The 22603-nt window shown below is 45.3% G+C and overlaps 1 protein-coding gene and 2 pseudogenes across 3 annotated transcripts in view; 1 reads left to right on the top strand and 2 right to left on the bottom strand.

Annotated features, from left to right (window-relative positions):
- The window catches only part of LOC149355641 (uncharacterized), a 31556-nt gene extending 16774 nt beyond the window's left edge, over positions 1-14782 (bottom strand). The window contains exons 1-2 of one of the 3 annotated variants that reach the window (XM_089583967.1): positions 14524-14782; positions 278-13421 (exon numbers count right to left, since the gene is read on the bottom strand). In XM_089583967.1, the coding sequence (XP_089440093.1) occupies positions 278-298 (21 nt within the window). In that variant the 5' untranslated portion in view covers positions 299-13421; positions 14524-14782. The remainder of the gene's footprint in view (positions 1-277; positions 13422-14523) is intronic. The other 2 variants (XM_089583966.1, XM_089583968.1) reach the window with 2 other exon arrangements.
- LOC149355633 (uncharacterized) overlaps positions 1-22603 on the bottom strand; it is a 430506-nt pseudogene that overhangs the window by 146636 nt on the left and 261267 nt on the right.
- LOC149355640 (uncharacterized) lies at positions 15109-16190 on the top strand (annotated as a pseudogene).

Below are 22603 nucleotides of genomic sequence, written 5' to 3'. Positions count from 1 at the left end.
CTCCAAGGGTCAAGAAAGACTGAGAAATGTAAGACATGCATGACGTGCAAGAGCAAGATGTGCACTGACACAACTTATCCAAAAATAAAACAATAAAAGAGATCTTCCAGCAGTCCTGTATCTTTGAAAAGGTCTTTATTCTGGACGTTACTATTCCAGACACATCAAGTAGTGATGAAATTATTCCTGAAAGGAAGGTGTCAGTTGCTTGAAATACAAGTATGTCTGGAAAAGAAAATGAACAGTACAGTGAGCCACAGTCAACATTTATCCATACCTGTGAATAAGCCTTCACCATGTAAGCCTTAGTGCACGTTTAATACTCTCTGGGGATAATGTTTTGGTGACGATGCAAATCCGCTGTAGAACCAGAAAACATGCTTACATGTAGCAAATATCTGCACTGTCTTGGCGTCAATACTTTTGCATTTTGAGAAGGTGAGGTTTGGTCCCTTTTATTACACCAACAATGGGATTGTCACTCACCACTGAAACACACAATTACTTTTGCACCAAGTACAGTACTGCCATCAAAGAAGGAATGGGATGGTAGGCCTAAATATGCCCTTTCAAGTCTTTTAGCCTTAGTTACACAGAAAGCATTTTTACAAGTTTGGAAGACAAAAGCGCACTCTGCAGGCTCACAAATGTCTACAGAAAGCCTGTCACCAACTGTTTTTCTTTGCACTTAAAGCAGTCCAGCAGCATGTGGGAATTTTTAAATGAGTAGGGACCAGAAATTTTCACCCATCTGTTCACATTTTGAAATAAAGAAATTATAGTTCACTTGGTTATCCACTTTAAAAAAAAATATAGTTCAATTGGTTATCCCATGCTGCTTCTGTTTCAGCATCTGCAGGAGTTTAGATAATGCTAAAAACTAAATCAAATGCTACTTTGCTAGCTTATTTTGTTCCAACGCTTTTGCCTGCATGCCCCCAAAATTGGCAAAACAACAAATGAAGAGGCAGCACATCACTTTTCTAACCTTCTTGTAGTATTAAGTCTCAACCGATCTCGGTAACCATAGCCAACAGGCGGCCCCATGAAACCGAAATGTGAGCTGGCTGTGAACTGTGAACCTGGCTGAAGCAAATTCCCTGTCGCGATATGTGTTTGCTGATAACCTGCACACTCTAAAGAGCTAGCAGCCAACTGAGGCTTTGAATACAGTTCAGCCTACTTGTAATGAACCTGACAGTCACACGGATTACGTTCATTGTATCTGAAATCTGTACTAAGTGGACTTACCTTATTACAGTCAAAAGACAATGTCAGAAAAAAGTAGCATTTAATTTTTTGAAAAGTGCACTGTGCATGTTTGCTCCCCCAAAGCAGACCCTATCAAGCCAATTTTCTAAGCTCTCAAGCTTGGTCATATCTTCTGGCCGAGGCCCTTCTGGCTGCGGACAAGCCACTTTAGGGATGCAATAAGTGTTTGAGGTGTTCACAACCAGTGGCGGAGGGTCTAGAACTTCGCCTTCAAACCTTGACTAAGACATAAGGGCCTAGCAATGAAGCTACTACAGTGTACCTTTCTTTTAACTGCTCGCTCCAGCAATGCATCGGCCCCCAAATTACACCACCCCGCCGCTACTAGGATCTTGATGCAATGATTGCGCGTAAGTGCAGCCACTTAGACCTAAAAACCAGGCAGGAACTTGCACTTTAACTAAAAGCCATCAGCTCATGTCAGATTTCAGCATCCGTTAATTGGTGTACACTGCCCACTAGACCCCAAAGTGATTCAGACTGCCTGTGGTCTATGCGCTATCTGCATATGGAAGCAGCAGTGCTGCAGTTATAGATCCGACTGTGCGGACAGTGCAATTGCAGCATGACAGAGTAGGCCATCAAGGCATACCTTGTGACTGGTATTCAAACTCCTCGGATTGCTCTCATTAGTTGATCACCGGCCATGTGCAATAATTTATTTTCAACACTGCCCCTATTTCGTGCTTACGACATTTCTAGTTATACTCTACACTTTTCCCAGCTAGTATACATTTGCCAGTTTTTAACTGCCGATTGAAAGTGTATTTTTCTTGTTTTTGCGAGGGGGAAGGGGACATCAGTGGAGCTGGGAGATGATCTTTGATTGCCATGCTGGATAGAAGTGCGGTTTTAAAATCTGAGAATGAATTTAAGGGGTACCTCCTTGTTTGTTATATAACCGAGTGGTGCGGCCACGGTTGTTCGTTTTATATGACATGCAATGCCATAGCCCTAATTAGTTTTTTGACGGTAGTTCTAACTTTGTTGGTAATAAGCGAGCATTTGTTATAACTGTGGCTGTTATAAGTGGGCACAATTGTATTCTGTTTAAAAATACTTTCATTACGAAAACTACCGCTAAAATCTATCGAGAACATTTACAGCGTTTCTAGTGGAGTGTTTACATTGATTTTAGTTTTTTTAGTGTTTTTTAGCCTGCAAATGCAAGATTGTAAAATCAACAAACCAGTAGCTAAGCTGCAATTCCCTAGCCATCTTCCTTGCCTTCATCTAATGCCTCTTACACTCATTCATTTTTTTAAAGCTCTATCCCTACAACTGCATCTTTGTAATTAATGCTAGTGATACTTTTTGGGGTGCCTCTCTTAAGACATAGATCTTGATGACTAGAGAAGATACAAGGAATACTGAGTTACAATTCTATGCCATGTCCACCAAGGGCTTTTACATGCAGGTAAAGAAAGCCTTGTGAGAGGTTTCAGGTTGGTGTTCTGCTGTGGTGAGCTGCAGTCACCTGAGGACAACACTTAGTTAGTTAGTTATATGGGGTTTTATGGCGCATAAGCCACTATGGCTATCATGCGCCAAACACAAGGTTAGATGATGTTATGTCAAGTGTACAGAGGTTACATTATAATAGATTTAAAACATTGGCTTTCTTTAGAAACTTACAAACAAGTGAAAACTCGACAAGTGTTTGCTCGCCTAAAAGCAATCGGGATGAAATGGAATGTGTTCATTGTAAAATACCGTAAAAATTTTTTTTCTAAGTTCTTCAAGATGCGAACAAGAAATTAAAATGTGATTTACTGTGAGCTCCTCACCACACATTTCACACAGAGGTTTGTCTTTTTTTGTTAATAAGAAGTTATGGGTGATGTGTGTGTGACCTATGCGTAAACGACATAAAATTACTTTGATAAAACGCTCTTTATGGCGGCATGATTTAAAATGGGCTTTATGGTATGCAGCTTGTTGTGTCCTTCATTTTCCCAAGAAGCTTGCCACTTGGCTCTTAGTCTGCTATGCACTAACTTCATGTAATCCCTAGGAGGCAAATTCACATGTTTTATTTCCATGGTTCTGGTTTGTGCAGCACACATGTCGGCTCTCTCATTGTCCCTAATGCCAATGTGACTGGGAATCCAGCAGAATTTTATAACATGTTTTTGTGTCGTGACCTTTACTATATTGTGACTATATTGTGTATGATGCTCCGTGGCATTTTTGGAGTTTAATGCTGTAAGGACGCTCAGTGAATCTGTATAAATGATGCTGTTTTTGATGTTTTCATTTGTTATTTTCTGTACCGCAACACTAACAACATAACACTCCGTGGTGAAAACTGTAGCACATGAGGGCAGTCGTACTGCATTTTCATTTTTTCCTTGTATTACAGCGCTTCCTACATGAGCATGCGTTTTTGACCCATCAGTATAAAATGCAGTGTAATTTCTGTATTTTTCTTGTAGCGCTAGATATTCTTGTATTATATGGTCGTGTGGTGTACAGGTTTTCCTGAGGCGTGTTAGTGTGACGTCACACGCTGTGGGGAGAGTGTACCACGGTGGTAGCGCTTCGTGTCTTGGGGCAATATTTTTGATTTCGTTTAGTATGTTCAGAGTTTGACATTTTTCTTCGAAGCGCAAGAGCAACGGCTTAATCGCATGGGGCTTGTTGTTGAAGAGTATTCGGGGATGGGCATTCCGTGACAATTGGGTAACAGAGATGTTTGGGCTGAGAAAGGATTTTGAGGATGTATGTACAAGTTAGTGCAGTTCTTCGATCTTCTAAGGAAGGTTCATTCGTTTCCACATACAGACTTGCTATTGGTGAAGTTCTGTAAGCACCGGAAGACAACCTTAAACCAAGATTGTGGACAGGATCCAGTCGTTTTATGTAGGACGGTCTTGCTGAGCCATATACTATGGACCCATAGTCTAACTTAGAGCGAACCAGAGAATGATATATATGTAACAGGGAAGCTCTATCAGACCCCCAGCGTTTTCTTGATAGTATTTTCAGCACATTGAGGGCCTGGGAAGCTTTTCTCTTTAAGGTGTTTATATGTGGCAAGAAAGTGAGCTTTTTATCGAAAGTTATCCCTAGGAATTTATGGTCTTGTTTGACAGGTAGTGGGGTTTGGTTTAAATATAGTGTGGGGTCGGCCTGTAGGCCTCGTCTCAAAGAGAACAGAACCGCTACTGTTTTCTGAGGGGAAAATCTAAATCCGTTTCTATCTGCCCAGGTAGCCAGTTTATTTATTGTTATTTGTATTTGCCGCTCACAGGTAGGTATGCTGGAAGACGTGCATGCTATTTGGAGGTCGTCTACGTAAACTGAGTACTTTATGGATTTTGGGATTACTTTTCCTATGGAGTTCATTTTGATGACAAATAAGGTCGTGCTGAGGATGCAACCTTGGGGCACACCAGTTTCTTGGATAAAAGTCTTGGAGAAGGTTGCGCCTAGGCGGACTCTGAATGTTCGATTGGTCAGGAAGTCGCTCAAACAGCTCAGCATCCTACCGCGGATACCTAGGTCCGCTAGGTCACGGAGGATACCGAAACTCCACGTGGTATCGTAAGCCTTCTCCAGGTCGAAGAAGACCCCGATACAGTGTTGGTTGTGGATGAATGCTTCCCGGACTGTGTTCTCAAAGCGTACAAGGTGATCGGTTGTGGAGCATGTCTTTTTAAAACCGCACTGGTGTATATCTAAAAGTTGCTGGGACTGAAGTATGAAGGTTAGTCTGATGTTTAGAATGCTTTCGAATGATTTTGCTATACAGCTAGTGAGTGCTATTGGCCTGTAACTGGTAGGACTAGCTAGTTTGTGGTTTCCCTGGTTTTAGGAAGGGTACTATGATTGCTTCTTTCCATGCTTGGGGGATTTCTCCACTCATCCATATTTTATTGAAAAATTTTAGGAGAGCCTCTATGGCAGTCTCAGAGAGGTGAGCAAGCATGGCATAATGTATATTGTCTGGGCCTGGTGCTGTCATTTTACCGGATGTTAGTACTGTGTTTAGTTCCTGCATTGTAATAAGCTGATTGTAGTCTTCATGTATGCATGTTCCAAAGGGCAGTTTTTGTTTTTATACTATTGTTTTGTGCTTTTGAAATGTGTGTGTGTAGTTGGATGAGCTTGAAACTGTGGAAAAATGCTCACCCAATATGTTGGCCTGCTCTTCTAATGTTGTTTGAGTACCGGGTGTTGTTAGCATTGGAAATGTGAATGGAGTAAAATTTCCTGTGAATTTCCGCACCTGCTCCCACATTTTCTTTGATGATATTGAGCTGTTTATGGAGGATACGTACTGTTGCCATGATGCCCTTTCTGCGTTGCGTCCAATGTATCGTGCTTTGGCTCTAGCCCTTTTGAAGATGAGCAAGTTTCCTGCAGTGGGATATCTGCGAAGGTTGCCCCAAGCCTTGTTTTGCTGCTGTTTAGCCAATGAGCATTCATTTGACCACCAATCTTTATGTGTTTTTCATGCAATTTCAGACATTTGTGGGATGGCTTCTATTGCTGCAGATACTAAGCATGTGACAAATTTTTCATTTAGTTCTTCTATAGTAAGGGTTTCGGCATATTCTTTTTCTAGTGTGCCTTTGGCCTTCATTCTGAAAAGTGCCCAATCGGCGAGGTGAATTTTCCATCGCCGTGGCTTCGTAGGGAGGATGAATGTAGCTGATGTTAGTTTTAAAACCATAGGTAAGTGATCACTCCCCCGAGGGTCATCTAAAACATCCCTAATAAAATCATTAAAAACAGATGGTGATGCAAATGCTAAATCGAGGCAGGTCATTTTTCCAGAGCTGGGGCAGCAGTACGTAGCTTTTCCCATATTCATTAAACATATGTTATTCGAACGAATAAAATCCTCGATGAGCTGACCCTTGGAATCAGCATGCTCACTTCCCCAGAATGAGGAGTGTGCGTTAAAATCCCCTATTATTACATATGGCTCTGGCAACTGTTCCAGAAGTTCTAGGTCGTGCATGGCTATTGTGTTGTGTGGTGGTATGTACACAGAGCATATTGTTATTGTTTTATGGCTAATGATGTTTACTGCGACCGCTTCTATGTTCGTCTTTAATGATACCTTTCTTGCAGGGACATCGCTTTGCGTAATGATAGCGACGCCTCCTGAGAGTCGGCTAGCTTGTACTCGGTCTTTCCGGAAAATATATTTTTTTAAGATGTTTGTGTGCTGTGGCCCAAGGTTCGTTTCTTGCAGGCACACAGCTGTAGGTGCCATTGTTTTGAGCATATCGGTTATGTCTGTGTAGTTTCTGTGTAGACCTCTACAGTTCCATTGTATTAGACACGCCATTGTGATAAGTTGGGGATTGGGGAAAGTTACTTATTCTCAGGAGCAGTGATTCGTGGTTTCCCTTTTTTCTCTAGGGAGTCTCGCCGCCGCTGCAGCGGTGGCGAACCAGGAGTTGTATCCATCGCCACTTTCGTGGCGCCGGATTTCCGCGGAGAATCCGCAGATGCGTGTGTTTTAGATGTCAGCGGACTTTCGCTGACATCCATCTCCTCCACGGTGGACGTGGAGGATGCTTCTTGTTTGCGATGGCCCGTGACCTTCGCATTCGTCTTTTTTGTTGGCATCACTGAACCAGGCTCTGCTCCAGGGGCAGTCTCTTGGGCCAGCAGGTGCCTTCTTAGAGGGGTGGGGCGACAGGTCCAGTTCAGCAGAGCTGTTCTGGATGTCTGTCGCCGAGGATGCCGCTGCTGAAAGTGGGGCCTGCGGGCCTCCGGCGAGGATCGCATGGTCTTCTCGCGAAAGTTTCAGCCCTGTGAACTGTACCACCGATTTCTGTGGTGGGGACTTGGGTGTCGACACCAGGTCCACCGGATAGACCTGTGTGCCGACAGAAACTGAAGGCAGTGGCGGTCCCCGCGTCACCGCTTCAGAGTATGTCCCTTTCTGTTGGAAAGAGACGCATTTTTTTGCCTCAAGGTAGGACAGGTTTTCTGTGGTCTTCAAAGTTATAATTTGTTTTTCTGTTTCCCAGACTGGGCACGACCTGGAGTACGCGCCATGTGCGCCATTGCAGTTGATGCATTTTGGTGTGCGTTCGCATCTTTCTTCTGTATATGCGTCTTCTGCGCATGTGACACAAGTGGGTTTACCCCGGCAAGCCAACATGCTGTGTCCAAAGCGCTGGCACTTGAAACATCGTCTCGGATTCGGTATGTATGGGCGGACTTTACAATGGAGGTATGCGGCGTGGATGGAGTCGGGCAGAGTTGTGCTATTGAAAGTTAGGACAATATGTTTGGTCTTGATTTCAGCATTGTTTCTCCGGATGGTTATTCATCGGGCTGCTATTACTCCATGTTCGGCTAGTTCTTCTTCCATTTCCGCATCGGTACTCTGTAGGAGTTCATATTCAGATATGACGCCCTTTGAGTGGTTCAGGGTGCGGTGCGGGGTTACCTGTACACTCATTTCTCCAAGATTCTGTAATGACATCAGTTTGGTGCTCTGTTCTTTTGTGTTTATTTCTACAAGGAGATCTCCGGTTCGTTGCTTTTTTGCTTTGTAGTCTTTGCCTACACAACTTTTTAGGGTGTTGGCGATGACAAATGCAGATAGGTTGGCTACTGGTACATTAGTGTTTGAGTGAAGCATAAAAAACTTCGCAAACGTTTCTGGCTTCTGTGGACTCAGTTTCTTCACATCGGTGCTACCCCTTTTCGGGGGCCGATCAGATTTTTTTGCAGATTTTTCCATACGGCATGTACTGACTAAGGGTTCCCAATACTTTGTCGCCTCTGATTCACCCTTATACACAGGGGAAGGTCCTGGGACTCCCCGCCTGGTGGACAGACGAGGAGCCCATCGGCCGAGGATTGACCACTTCCTCGACCGCCACCGTTCAAGGTTTCTTCCCTCCACCTTTCAACCTATCGCCACGGTACAGATGACAGCTTCGGTATGGGGGCTAAGGGTCCGTGGTGGCGCCAAGCACCAACACCTCGTTACACAAGGTGCCCCTGCGGGGGACAACACTTCTGTCAGCATTTCACACTGGCATACATAAGTATATGGTCTCCATTTTAAGCACAAGCAACTTTCTCCATCTTTGTGAGTTCTATTGGATGGCACGAATTTTTTTCTGCTGTAGGCACGGCTCATATCAGTGCTGTCAACAGTGCTCATTGCTATTACATCTGGTACTAGTTGTCTGAGGCAGAGCCACAAAACAGTTCCACCAAAGAATGGGTCCTTTTAGGTTCTTATCAATTCTTTTACCCAAACTTATTTCTACAAGCATATTGATTACCAAATTAGGACCAAAATCCTTCACGCTCTGACACCACCATTGCTAAGGTAGATGCATGGTAGGCATGACTTGCTAGTACAGTTTAGTAAAGTGCTTTTCCTCTAAGCAATTCAAATTTTGTATTTCTGCACACCATGCAATAAATATGATAGCACTGAACACCATCAGCAATAAAGTGCAAGAACCCAATATGAAATCAAATCTTTTGCAAGACAGACTTCTGGGTCACTGCCAAAAAGGGGTCAAGGTTGACTTGTCTGGTTGTGATCACCTCGAAATTTTCCAAGTGGGCGACGCATCTTTTTAGTCAGTTATTGCATATTCTCAGCAGCAGCTGCCTAACTTCACTGCTACACTTTATATGATGCTAGGGGTGCAGACAAACAGCTCAAACAAGTGCTTCAGTGTGTGTCTATGCACCCGTACAAGATTTCAAAGTGTTAATTAGAATATACTGGCAGCAACATACCAAAGCAATTGCACTTGATAAAAAAAAAATTAAGTGAACGCAGCAGACAGAAGAAGCAAGAAACGAAAAGAATTGGCAGTAATGCAAGGAATTTAGTAATGATGGCAAGAAATAACCCGGCACTTGGCATCTGTAAATACCTTTGAACACCTTTACAACAAATGCGTACACAACGAAATTACTTTTCTAATGAAGGGTTTCCGATGTCCTGGCCGAATTACTAGCTTTCATATGTACTGTGAATATCTCTCTAGTGAACACCGCTGCAACGAATCTACCTGTACAATGAAGAAAGTTAGCTATCTCTGATGGCTGATCTGTTGCTTTACAATCAGCACACATATCAATGCCGCCACTGGCCTTCGCATAGTGAGCACTGGTCGACACCTCAAAAGACTATGCTCTCCGCAGAAGCCATGGTAACAGCCACACCAACGGAAAGAAAAAAGATGTGCAGAGGGCCGCACGGCAGAACTTTCTGAACACAGTACTAGTGTTACTGCCGGCAAAAGAGCAAAACCAGAAACTTGGCTCTTCATGCTCCCTCTTGGTGCTGGTGCTAAGTAAGCTAGTGAGCTGTAGGGAACAAGTGAGCTAGTGAGGACATCCACTGCCTAGCGGCACGCATCTCGCAGCCAGTACATACTAAGTGGGTCCTGCTCAGTTCTCAAAGCCGTGCAGGTTTAGCGACCCACCTGGTGACCCCAGTGTCATCAATGCCTCGGCTATTAATATGGATGGCACTACCATTCCTTTATCAAGAAAGGAACACCTCTTGTGCCAAAAACGTTCTCTCAGCCTGTGCGGTAACCCTCCTCTGCAGAGGAGGTTGTGCTTCGGAGGATCTGGGTAGGGGTTGCCCTCACTCCAGCTGTGACTCACTGAGAAATGGCCTCAGTTTCGAGATCTCCTTCCTCGACTTGGGTGTCCAATATGCCAATGCAAAGATATTGTAGCCAACACTCATCACTTGCTGTGGGACTGCCCAGCATGGACGCCTACAAGAATCTGGCTCTTAACAGCATAGGTCGACACACTCACTCATGAGTGCACTCATATCGCTTCACACTTATGTCAGTGAGTATGAGTGCGAGTGAATGGATGCGAGTGTAGGTGGTCATGAGTGTGAGTGCAAGTGAGTGGATATGAGAGAGACAAGTGGTGATAGGACATGGGTGAGTGGTTGTGAGTGGTGGCAAACTTCAGGTGACAGTGAAGTTTGTCGCATGTGCTTAGCTATTTTCATTTTCACAGCCGAGAGAAGTAAATATTCACTCCTAAGGGCCCTCGAGGCAGCATAAGGCATCATGCCAGTGCCTATTTACAACCGAAGCAGAGGATTACGATGTCGTGCGAATGGCAACCTTTCATTGCTGTTCACCGTACTAGTTCACCGTTGGCATGGGTGCAGGCCAAATTCGCGAGTGCAGTTTTGTCAGCTCCTTTTATCGAATTTCACATTGCCACTGTTGCAAAGGCAGATGTCTCTTTACATGCCTTCTACACAGCTCGAGCTCATATACACCCACAGATGCGGAACCCATGGATGCAGAATCAAATACAAAAATTTTCAATGCACATAATTTCAGCAGGTCAGCATGGCGACTCATAATGCCAACTCTTCTCCTTTTCTACCAAGTTCTCACAAGCTTAGAAGAGTGCTTCAAGTCACCGGCTGTTTAAACTATTATCTAAAGCCCAGAATATTGTGCGCCTATGGAGCCATAATCTTTCCAACAATAAACTATTAGATCTTTTTGTTCATTACACCTTGAATTTGTTCAAGGAGGCCTACTGTACAAAAGGAGAATCAGCCTGTGGCAGTGCCGTTGCCGCCTCCATGGTTTAATGAAAAAATGTGATACTGAGGTTCATATAAAGTGCATCTGGCCTAAGTATACAACAAATCCTATTATTTCCACATGACATGAACTTCGATTACTCTAATAAAAGCACTATATTACATTCGACACCTATCCACGCCAGGCGTTCATTAGCCTATATCATACTGGAAGCCCGATTCTTTTTGCATGTGTGCAGGTATGAAGCTGCGCTCCAGTCGTTTAGCTTAGCACACGGCACATAACATTTCACATTTCATACGACCATTTTAGATGCTGGTACGAGAAAAAAAAACTTTATAAAAGTCGATAGCATAGAGTCTAGAGTTTTCTTGGCTCATGCGAACAATTTCTTTTTCAACAACTTACTTTGTTGATTTGGCCTCTCCCAATGAAGACCAAAAAACCAAACCTCCTCTGAATCTACATACATTCAAAATTTGAAAAGCCGTCAACTCCGTTACTCTGAAAACCACTCAGAGATGACAATGTTTCATCCCAGAGTTGTGGCCACGAATAATTACCATTTGAGCAGTCGTGGCAACTCTTACGTCTGGGCCGATTCTTATAAACATGTGCAGTGGTCCGTGTTCCCACACGCCACATCACTTGAAAGTGGCAGCAAGTTAATAATAATTTAGAACATATGAAAAGTTAATGAAATGGAAACAGCCCATGAAACGACAAGCATAAAAAAGAAACTGAAACGAGACAGTGCACCATGCAACTCCTGCATGATGAAAAGGACATTACTGCATAAACTGTACTCAGAAATAGCAAATTGGTAGCTTGTTTTCATGATATTCTGAATTTATAAAAAAAAAATGGAAATAAATTTTTTTGTTCACTACTGTATATCCACCTATCAAAAATTATAAGCATCAATAGTGGTGGCCAGCTAGCAATAATTTGCATTAATTAACATTAATTACACTAATTTAAAGTTCATTTAATTTTGTGGCTGTTGCCGTAAATTCGCCTTTTGGCCGCAGACAAGAAATAAAGTGTGTAAAGTGAGAACATCTCGCATGTCAAAAATTTTTGTATTTTACATATCGATGTACCAGAAAAAAGTAAACAGCATAGCAAGCTTGGTTGATTAAAACTCATCTATGTTCTAAATTTTTTATCCTGAACCCATTTGAACCGGTTCAATACAGTCCGAACCGTTTTGAACCAGAATAGAATGTCGCTCTGGAGCCGAACCCGGAACTGAACCCAAAAAGTGTAAACCCGAACCTGAACTGAACCTGAAAAAATTCCGGTTCGACGCTGTGTTGAAAACTGCACCTCATGGTATTTAAAAAGGCATTTTGGTTACATGTTGTTTTCCATCATCTTTTTTGTGGGCATGTATTTTTTTTTATAACAAAGATGTTCAAGTTCTGTATTTTTTTAAAAATCAGTTTTAATTGAAAGTTTCGTCATAAGGAATGCTTTTGTAGAGCACTGAAGCCTAGTCATCACAGGTTTTTGTTGTGATCACTTTGCTTCATCATGGTGACAGTGCCTACATAGTAGATGAGAAGGAGGAAGTTTCACAGCAACAAGCCAGATTGTCGAAGTGCTAGTTTCTCAAAAATGGTGTCCGAGCCCTCGGTGAAGGCAATCCGGAGGCCTACTACCATAGAAACAGCCTGCCAACTTTTGTTCTACAAGCAACTAGGCCAGCGTTTGTGGCTTTATCACTGCCAGGTCATCTAAGAAAGTGGCTCCACAGCAGGACACTCAAAACCACTGAATAAATGAATCAGCTGATTTGATACCGCTGTCCTAAAACAACAAACATTTCTTGGGACTGACAGGTTGAAGACTGCAACTTGCAGTGATGTAATATATCTATGGTGATGATACAGCAGAAAGTGCAGTTTTAAATACACACAGCATCCAATGAAGTGTAAGCCGAGAAGTTTGTCTCAACCGGCTTGTCAAGCAGCGTGTTGCCTTGCTGCTGCCAAGGAGCTTGTTGCTCAGTTCTGAAGTTCCTCCGAGAGCAAGAAACGTCAGAGAGAATAAACATGAAGGCTTCGGAGGAGATGCCAATAAAGTCAACAAGTGCATGTATTCTGCTGGTGCATTCTCAACTGCTGTAGTATATGTGCAAACATAAAATTGCGTTTTTCTCAAGATCACCCTTTTCAAAACTTTTGAACCTTTTCTCAATAACTGACTATCTGACCGACTAAAGTGAAATTTTCTCGGATTGTAATAAACTCCCTTGCAAATAGTTTGCACTGGAACTGTGCATAAGACAGTAGTAAACATGGGTAACAGGATGGGAATCGCCAGCACTCAATAAATAATTTGTAATGGATTTTCTTTGGTCCCGCAGCTTCCGTTTCAGGCTGCCAAACGAAGGTTCTGTCGCCATAGGTGTACATGAAATCAAATGACATATACAAAAGCTGCAATATATTCACTGCTTTGTATATTTAATTCTTGTAAACTTATGCTAAGTTGCTTTAGAAGCCAGAATGACAGCAATTGGACAAGGAGCTAATATAGAGCAGTTTTTGTGGGCCTCGCGTGATCTTATACTCACTTGTGACGTTGCAACCATTGTTCGGCAACCTGAAACCAATACAGGAACTGTGTGGCAAGAGAAATTCGATTAGAAATTATTTACTGAGCGTAGGCAAATTTCGTGCAGTGATTCATGTTTACTGATGCCTTACATAACTCCAAGCACAAATACACTAAGAAAAATTTGATGTCTCTACACCTCTAAGGTATCAAGACCATCCACAAATAAATCACTCAAGACATGAGTCGGAATTTTTATGACGACCAGGTTAGGAACAAATGCTTTCATATAGCAATGGTTCAGCCGTGAGCACAAGAAAACTTTTCGCCGAATAAGGTGGTAAACCATTTCGCTCTGAAAATAGCACCAGGGCTGTTTTTCACTTAGAGGACTGAATGGTTACATCTGCCTCAATTTGAATTAACCTCTTTGAGCACTTTGGCGGAATTGCTGAGAGCATGACATGGAAAGTGAAAATTTTCAATCATTTTCTTCAATGTGAGAGGCCTGTCATTCACAATGACATCGAGACAGAGGAGCCATTGTAGTGTTCACTTTCCACATTTAAACAACGCAGGAAATGAGCTTCTTGAACAGCCTCAGTACAATCACCGATGTCATTCAACGCCAGTGCTCTAGCTGAACGCAGACGCACACAGCTTTGCGCAAGCACCTTACTCGGTTGGGCCTTTCTCTGCTTTCAGTGCCACATTTTACTGTAACTTTAGTATAACTGTTCGGCATCGGAAAGTCCGGCTTCACAGCGGAAAATGGTCGCTAACCTGCTGCTTGTGCTCACCTCAACTAGCAAATGACACTAGCATCCTCATTGACTGCTTCACAGTGTAAATAAAGTCGGCAATGTGCGCTCGAACTTTAGGCTGGTTTTTCTAGCAGTATCAGGCTGGCCCCAGTAACCTGCCTAGTCTAGATTGCAGGCGTGTTAATACCGCTTGCCAGCATGTTTCCGAGCTGTGAGCAAATAAAAAAAATGCATACAAATACACGGCAATGCAGGTCTTCCGAGCCCCTCAAAGACTTCCTTTCACACGAACAGGCGTATTACAATTACAAGCTTCACGGGGGTTTCTTGTACCTGGTCTCAAGAGAGGAGATTAACTGTTCTTTACAAGTAACGAAAATCATTACCTTGCATATCTTATTGTCAACATCACCGGCTAGAAAACGCGCTGCACAAGTTCACCGCAATCCGGCCATTCGTCTCCTCCTGCCACAGGCTCCTCTTGCTTCTGCTCGTCAAAAGCTTCGCTGTAACTGAATGCAGGCACGATTGTCAATTTGAGAAACCGAAGCGATGCGGACTGCAGCAGGACTCGAAACGCCTAAGCAGCCGAAAGCAAAAACCACCGAAGGAAGTCACAGGCGACATTCTGCCGAATCAACATGGAGGAAGGAAAAAAGGAGGAGAGGCCCTTTCCACACAGCACCCTGGGATATAGTGTACTAGAATTAGGAGTAGTGGGGCGAGTGAAGCTCCGCGCCAGCGGAGCGCGTGAAGCAGGCGGCGCCGAAATCTCGGGCCGCCGCGCGGCGGCGATGCTGCGCCTTTCACTTGGCAGCCCCCTCGTTCTCCGGAGCTCGCTGCGATAGGCGCCGGCTTGCTACACGGGGAGCGCGCTCTGCCTTGGAGTGCATTTTCATGCTGTTTAACATAGGTGTAATTCCCCAAATTCCATTGTCAGAAGACAATTCAGTGTACCCCGTGACTTTCTCCAGGAAACAGGTAGGGGCCATCCACTGACCGTACGAGAAACGGAACACTTTGCGCGGCAATCTTAGAACGTTTGCGCATATACGTAGGGTACGCGCGCTGGTTTCAACAAGATCATCGTGGGCAAGCGTTTTTCCTCCGTACGTTAATTCATGTGCGTCTTGATTTCACCTCTGCTGCGCTTTGCAGCCCATGATATTACGAGATGAGCAAACCTCGGCGGAGGAACTATTGTTTTGCTCCTGGATGTAGGACCGGCTGCAGTGGAGTGAAGGATGCTCCGAAGTTAACATTATTCGGGGTTCCTGAAGACGAAGCAAGGCGCCGCACATGGCAGCGCAACTTGCATCGTGCGGACAAGCCCCTAGAAATGACAGATGCCGTGTGTGAGCTGCATTTTGAAGAGAAGTACATATTAAGAGACTATGTGCATATCATCAACGGCAAGGAGGTGCGCATATCACGTGGCAAGCCATTTCTTTCGCCAGATGCAGAACCAAAAATCAAACCAGAACCAAAAATTGCCCAACCTTCCTGCGTATCTGTCCAAAAAGCCCTCGCGCGAGAGGCCAGCAAAAAAAGAACGTCTTCGCAAGTGCCAGTGACCTGTCGGCCAAGAGGCAATGCACACAAGGGGATATATCACCGATTACTACGTCCCAGAATGACGAAGCAGCGGAGTTATGTCAGCCTCGCGAGAATTATGCGTTTCAGCTAAGCGAAGTCCCTATCTGAGCTCTGGGCACTGAAGAAGTTTTGGAACTACGATGGTGTTGCTTTCGTCCACGGCTCCCTCAATTGTGAAACACACGCTATCAGCACAGAGAAATCTGTGTTCATGAACTATGGAGAAAGCCCAAGTACAGTGCTGTGCCGCACGTTTGTTCGCAAGACACTGATTTCCGAAAAGGTTTTAATCTCACTGAGCGAAGGGGAGCAACTGCTACAAGAGGCAGATTCTTTGAAAATTTGTAAAGGCGTGGGTAGACCAGAAGAGTTCGTCGGTGTGACGATCACAGAAAGACTCAAGCCGCAGATATCGGATATCAGCGGATATTGTCAAAGGACTGAACAGCGAAAATAGCGCAAAGCGAAAAAGAGCCAAACTTGCTAAGCTGAGCAGGAGTGTGTAAAATTCGCGGCAGTCAGTTCCACCAATGCAGCTTTGCGTTTTCTCGGAAATATTTGCGAATTATTGCAAATAAAGCCATTTTGTATATATTTCCAATGCAATCAGACTTTTCACATGCCTATGTGAGCTACAGTGAACGCTCGCCAGCCATAAGTCACACGGAATGTTTATGACTTTACAAGAGAGAACTATCTGCCTTTCTTCCATAAATGTCTGATGTAAGATTAAACCTCGTAGTGCCCGAATAACTTGAGGAGCATACCTGCCTGATCACCAGCTACTCGCCGAGCTGCTGCGAGCGAGCGAGCGCTTGCCAGGTGAAGGGAGCGGCAGCGCCATCTGTCGGCGTCGGCGCAAACAGCTTCAGCCCGCCGCCTTCCCTCGACCCACTACTCCTAATTCTAGTACACTATACCTGGGAGAAAAGTGTGGAGGAAATCACGTGGTTTTTTCTCGATTGGGAGGCCATCTTACTCCGGCAGCTTAGCAACGGCGTTGTAGTTGCTGTCAACGTTTCTAGATAAAGACAGTTGGGAAACTTGCTCCGGGTATGCGGCCCCTTTCTGTCGCCGATTTCATCTCAAAGAGATGCGAGTGCCATCTCTCGGGTGTTGGGAGTACCGCGTTTGTTTTCCCATGGCCTCCGTGACCAGCTCAAGCATCGGTACTTTAACATGGCGCTTGATCTCAGAGGCCACGATTTCTGCGCGAATGATTAACGTTAGCTCGTGCCTCGCATCGTCTGCGCCGGGGGCGGCTGCTTCTAGCCGCGCTCATCCACGAATAGCGAAGTCCGCGTGCGCTCTACGTCTGGGGTACGTGAGTGCAGGATGCTCGAGGTTGAGCTTTTGGCTGTAAATATCGGAAAAAAACTCGAAGCCCTTCTTTCCGCGGTTTAGAGAAACATGACGTACCGCTTCCCTCCTCGTAGTTTATGTTGATAATATTATCTAAAACGTTGAGCTGGGAGTAGCAGACGACGCGCTCATCCTAAAGCGACTGCAGCGCCACCGCCTAGACGGCGATCGCGTGGGGCCGCTCTGCTCCCTGGCTCGCCGGCGAAGTTTCCCAACTGTCTTTATCTAGAAACGTTGGTTGCTGTTTACAAACCGGGCGATAGCAGACGGCCGCGGCGTAGCATTTGAGGTGCGGCGTAGGCGTGCTTTCCTCAACTGCTCGAGTTTGTTTTTGATCGTGCTCACAGGCTGACGTTGGCGCCGTTCACTCATATCTCAGGTGGAATTCGCTGCAAAACTCTCGTTGTTGCGTGCATTGATTTCAACGTGCTGGGCGACCACGATCGCACGGGATTTCGTCTACTGCGTCACTGCTCGGAGCCGTCGGGAGACCGCCGCTGCATTCGCGCTGTTCGTTCACCAGTGATTCAATACGGCGTGCGCTAGAGCGGTAGTCGGCGCATTGTGCATACGTTTCGCGTCCTGTACGTGCAGTGTGTGTGTGCCATTCGCGCTCCCGTTTACATCGGCAGTGAAACCTCGTTGCTACCTATGCGTGTTCTTGCAACGCTCCAGCGATTGTCACTGATGTCGGTATAACCGTCATTTTCGTTTTTCGACGATTGCGCTTGTTTGAGCGGCGGGGGCCATGACATGGGCGGGGAGCGATATTGTAAAGGAAGCAGCTGCGCTCGCTTTGCTCTTAGTATACAGAAACTTTGTTACATGCCCGTTTGAAGCGTTGAAGCGTCTAGCGAGCTATTTGCCTCTGGGACGTGCCGGGCTCAAGTGTATTCGTTCATATTGTAGCGTGCAACGCGAAATTGAACACCAGAGTACGAAAAACTGCGGCGGTCCCTCAGTGGTCCGAGCGCGCGAGCGAGAGCCAACTATAACTTCTTTCTCTTCTAGTGCATGCACTACTTAATATCGTGGCCAATTCTGTGCTTTTGGTCACGCGCTATGTTTAGACCGGTTTCCTGTAGCAGGTTTGCAATTGCTTTTCTAGCTGATGTATATGGGCAAGAAGTGCGAAAAAGGCGAAGCTCTAACTGAATTTGGAGGCCTTTTCTCACATGTGTTTATTGTTTCCTTGTCCTGTGATAGTGTTATTTGTCGTAAAAAGTACGTGGTGAAATGAGGATCCGCATGTGCGCTGAATTTCATTGATGCTTGTGGTGGTATTGTGTTCAGGAAAGTAAAAACAGCGCTAAATTTTACACAAACCACACAGAAAGACGGACAGCGCCCGTCCTGTCCATCTTTCTGTGTGGTTTGTGTAAAATTTATGCTGTTTTTACTTTCCTGAACATAATGTCACACGCGGTCCCAACACGCCAGCACACGGCATTTAACGCTCCTGCTCAGCGACCACGAGGCGCCCCGCATCCTAACTTTCTCCTACGAGCGTCCCCCTTGACAAGCCACGATGCTGCGCCTTACGGCAGCGGAGTCCTAACGAGAAGCATCTTCAAGCAACACGCCTGGACTTGTCGCAAGAGGCCAGACAGCGAGGCGCCGTTTCCTCCTCCCCCGGACGCCACCGCGCGCGGCAAAAATTGAAGCGGTTGGCCGCGCGTCGCTGGTTGGTCCTTTCGGACTGCCGTCGAGTGCCGCCTTTGGATTGGCCAGTTCGGAGGGGCCGCCGTTCCTCAGGCTATAAAAGCCCCACCGCTGCAGCTTGGAAAAAAAGAGATGACCGAGAGGCGCCGACGATACGAGACGCGTCGGCGAGGCCCTCCCAACTCTGCAGATCCGCCGAACCTCCTACGTATCAATAATCCAGTTATCTCATTCTTGTATCCTTAAGTCTTAAAATAAACCTGTTTCTTTATTCGAAAGAATCCGGCCACTTCTTGCTAACACGTACAACAGATCGACTTTCATTGCCTGTATTGTCGATCACAAGTAAAGTGTGCTACTATGCAGTGACATTACAAGCTAGTATTTCACCAAGTAGAGAAAAGTGGAGCGTATCCTTCACCTCTCCCGGTGAAGGCAAATTTCTAGCGCTGAGCTAAACAAGCAAGCATACAAGTTTCGTCGAATGCAGCCTTCAGATTCCCGGGGACAGGCGTTGCCAGGGGGGGAGGAGGGTCTTATGGCGTTTGTGACCAGGGCCGAGCAGTTGGAGACGGCACGAATACGACGCAGTACGAAGCAGTAACTGGAAGTAGCCGCCTGTCTGACACAGGTATTTCCGCTTTATTAACTTTTCCGCTGACGAACACCAGCATAGGGCACCCTAAACCGGCAAGCAGCCAAGCGCCACTCGCGCGGGGGCCTGCGCCCATGCGGTAGCACGCTCCTTCGTTGGCTTTGAAACGCGCGCGCAATCGGCGCGGCGGCGAAATGTAAACAGAAGCCCGCCGGAGTAAGATGGCGCCGAGCTTGTTTCCGGCTTCACAAAATGTCACGTGACGGCCTCTCCTCTTTTTTCTCTTCCTCCATGCGTATCAAGAACGTAGTCAAGTCAAGCCAAATGGTAAATAGCCACTATAGTAGCCACAGTTACCACAGTCATTTGAAACTTTTAATATAGAGTATGAGCGCTTATGTGCGTTATACGCAAGCATTTCGCGGGAAGTTAGAGTGGAAATCGCATGAGCACTTTTAGTTTATGGTATGCCGACCTGACCGCAACGTTAGCGCAGGCTGCAGTAGAGTCATGTGGTGTTGAAATCTGAAAATATTTTATGCGCTCTGATTCGCACTTAGCAAAGCAAACCTAGTACTATGGCTAATTCAGTCCAGCCAGGGCCTATTTTTTTAGATAACTTAACCGAGCGACGTTTTCAATAACATCATGTGGAGTTATTTCGCACCTTTCTGCCGACAACCGAAACGGCTACATTTGACTATGACTGCCTTGGCTTGAAAATTTAAATCAAGCCAATCCACAGTCGGCGGAGTCGGTTCAAAATATAGTGAACTAGAATACTTTCTAGTGGCGCGACCGGCGGCTGCTGGGGCCAGCTCGGGTGAAGCGAATTGACACTGACGGCCGGCAGGGGCGCTGCTGCGCCTTTTCCTAGCCTCCGGCGCGCGCGTTGGCAGGACATGGCAATGCGGTGTGCGGTTTAGCTCGCTTTGTGCGCGCGCTGTTACGCAGATAATTTCACTTCAGCGTTCGTATCTTGCTGTTAAGTAGTGATAGCAGTGAGCAGGAACTTTGTTGCACCAATGACAGGGAATTTGACGAAGCTATGGCGATAAGAAGAACTGATTCGTACTGTTTTGCGCCAGGCTGCCGCACCGGCTATCCGGGCGCGCCAAAAGCATCGTTGTTTGCCGCACAAATATATGTCGGATAGCTTCTGTTGAGTATCACTGCATTGGGCAAATTCAAGTCTTAATTAGCTGCCAATAAAAAGTTACTTGTGATTCGATATTGATCTTCATGCTGCAGTTTCAAGACATCGATGGATAGCTTATTTCGAGTACGATTGAACTACGCTAATTGCAGGTCCTAATTAAGTTCCGTTAGTTAATTATGACTAAAACAAATCCGCGATACAGCAGCAACTCATATCGTTTAAAAGGTCTCAACGGATAGAATTAAAAAAAAAACGATAAACCATGCAAAACCGAGCTATCGCTCATCTATCTCGGTTGAACCATATGATTAAACCACCGCCAGTTTGGTGTTTAGCTAAATCTTGTATTAACGTAACACTTTGAATGGTTATTAGCTGTACATGCATCTCATTGTAAAATTGCTCTTTCAGGACCATTTATTCATGATGTTATTCAAGTCATGACATCACGCTTTCCAGCTGAAGCATTGCCTCCTCTGCATCAGCCGAGAAGTTGAATTCTTTTCTGTCGTTTCTGTCAGAGTGGGAACGCCACACAAATGGGCAGCGGGGCTTTCGAAGTCAGTCCGCAGTAACTGGACTGCATGTAACACTATGCAGTACCTTATCGTGTTGAAGTAGTCAAGTATATGTAATGACAAGCAGGGTGAGCCAAGACCCCGTGGAACATCTTTACATCTTTTTGGCATCGTCAGGCGCAGTCATCAGGATGCAATACTCATCCTACACTTCATCAATTCATTGCTACAGTGAACTGTGTCAGCTTCAGCAACCTTGCGCACTCTGTGTCAAAAGGAAACTGCGAGCCCGCTGTTCTAAGTTCACTCTTGAATGCAGATGCTGGTGAGCAGGACACTTGCTCTGGGAGGGAGAAACTGATTGACAGATTTCTCGATGCCGGAAACTTGAACGCAGCCGACGCACTGCTCACAAAAGCTGTGCCTGACCATTCTTCCGTTGTTGTCGCATCAAGCGACAGCAGATGGCTAACCTTTTAAATTGCTGGTTACGTCGCGCGAAAGTTCGTTGCTTGGATGCCTTGAGCACGCTCAAACCATAGCTGCAGAAATAACTGCACTTTACCTCACAACTCGTCTGCATTTCTTCACGAAGAGCATTAACGGAGTCAGCGACACCAGGCGCGTCTATGTTGTGTGCGTCCCTTGTCCCGTTTAGCGCTCCCTCACATACCGCGTCAAAGCACCTTAAATTGAGTAGGTGCTGAACAAGTCAATGGCAGGGAAGTTGTGGATTTTCGCAAACAAGGTTTTTTTCTTATCATTTCTGCACTGAAGCCAGTTGCAAATAAAAGCTTGGTGTTCATATGTACAGTCAGGCCGGAATGAAACGCGAACAGAGCATGTCAAGAAAACAAAATATTTTACCTGCCTACTTTCAGCTGAAGTGTGCAACTAGCCTGATTCATGTGTCTGGGTAAAGGGCCTACTAAAATGCATAATCGAAAATAGGTTCTAAAAGAATATCTCGCTGCAAAGCAGAAATGTATGACATGTGTTCGCGTTTCATTCCGGCCTGACTGTACATAGCTGTGACATCAATTTTATAATTATTACTTATTCAACACCACCACCAAAACTCACATTATAGCGGTAAATCGATCATATCTACAAGCGCACTGACTTCTCTAAACTATATATGAGCACAAAATGCAGCATAAAATTTAGCTTAAACGGTTTACTTCTGAAAGTGTGTGAGCAATAAATGACGGTGGGTACACACTCTAAATGGCATTGCTTTCGGGTTTTGATCTTCAAACCACAGTAATGGTCGCGCAAATAATCTGCTCCGCATGTGATGCTGACCGATTGGCATTCTGCGATGGCGTTTCGCGCCAGAAAATCACTGCTCGCTTAATTACGCGGTTTTCGGACACGCGTTTTAATCCTTAACAAGGCTAGTCATTGTAACTAACAGGTGGAGAACAGCAAGAAAGAATAATTGTGCGATTCTAATAAGTAAATGAGCTGAAAACTCATTTACTCAACACTCCGCGAATTCCCGTGCCTAGGAAAAGTTGCGGTGGCGCCATCTGATGGCGTCTGTTGGAAAATGGCTTGCCTGCGCCTCGCCG

This window comes from Amblyomma mixtum, chromosome 3 (genome assembly GCF_055824585.1).
Source record: "Amblyomma mixtum isolate Tamu chromosome 3, ASM5582458v1, whole genome shotgun sequence".
Classification (NCBI taxonomy): domain Eukaryota; kingdom Metazoa; phylum Arthropoda; class Arachnida; order Ixodida; family Ixodidae; genus Amblyomma; species Amblyomma mixtum.
The sequence above is the reverse complement of the archived record's forward strand: the minus strand, read 5'-3'. Positions and strand labels throughout refer to the sequence as shown.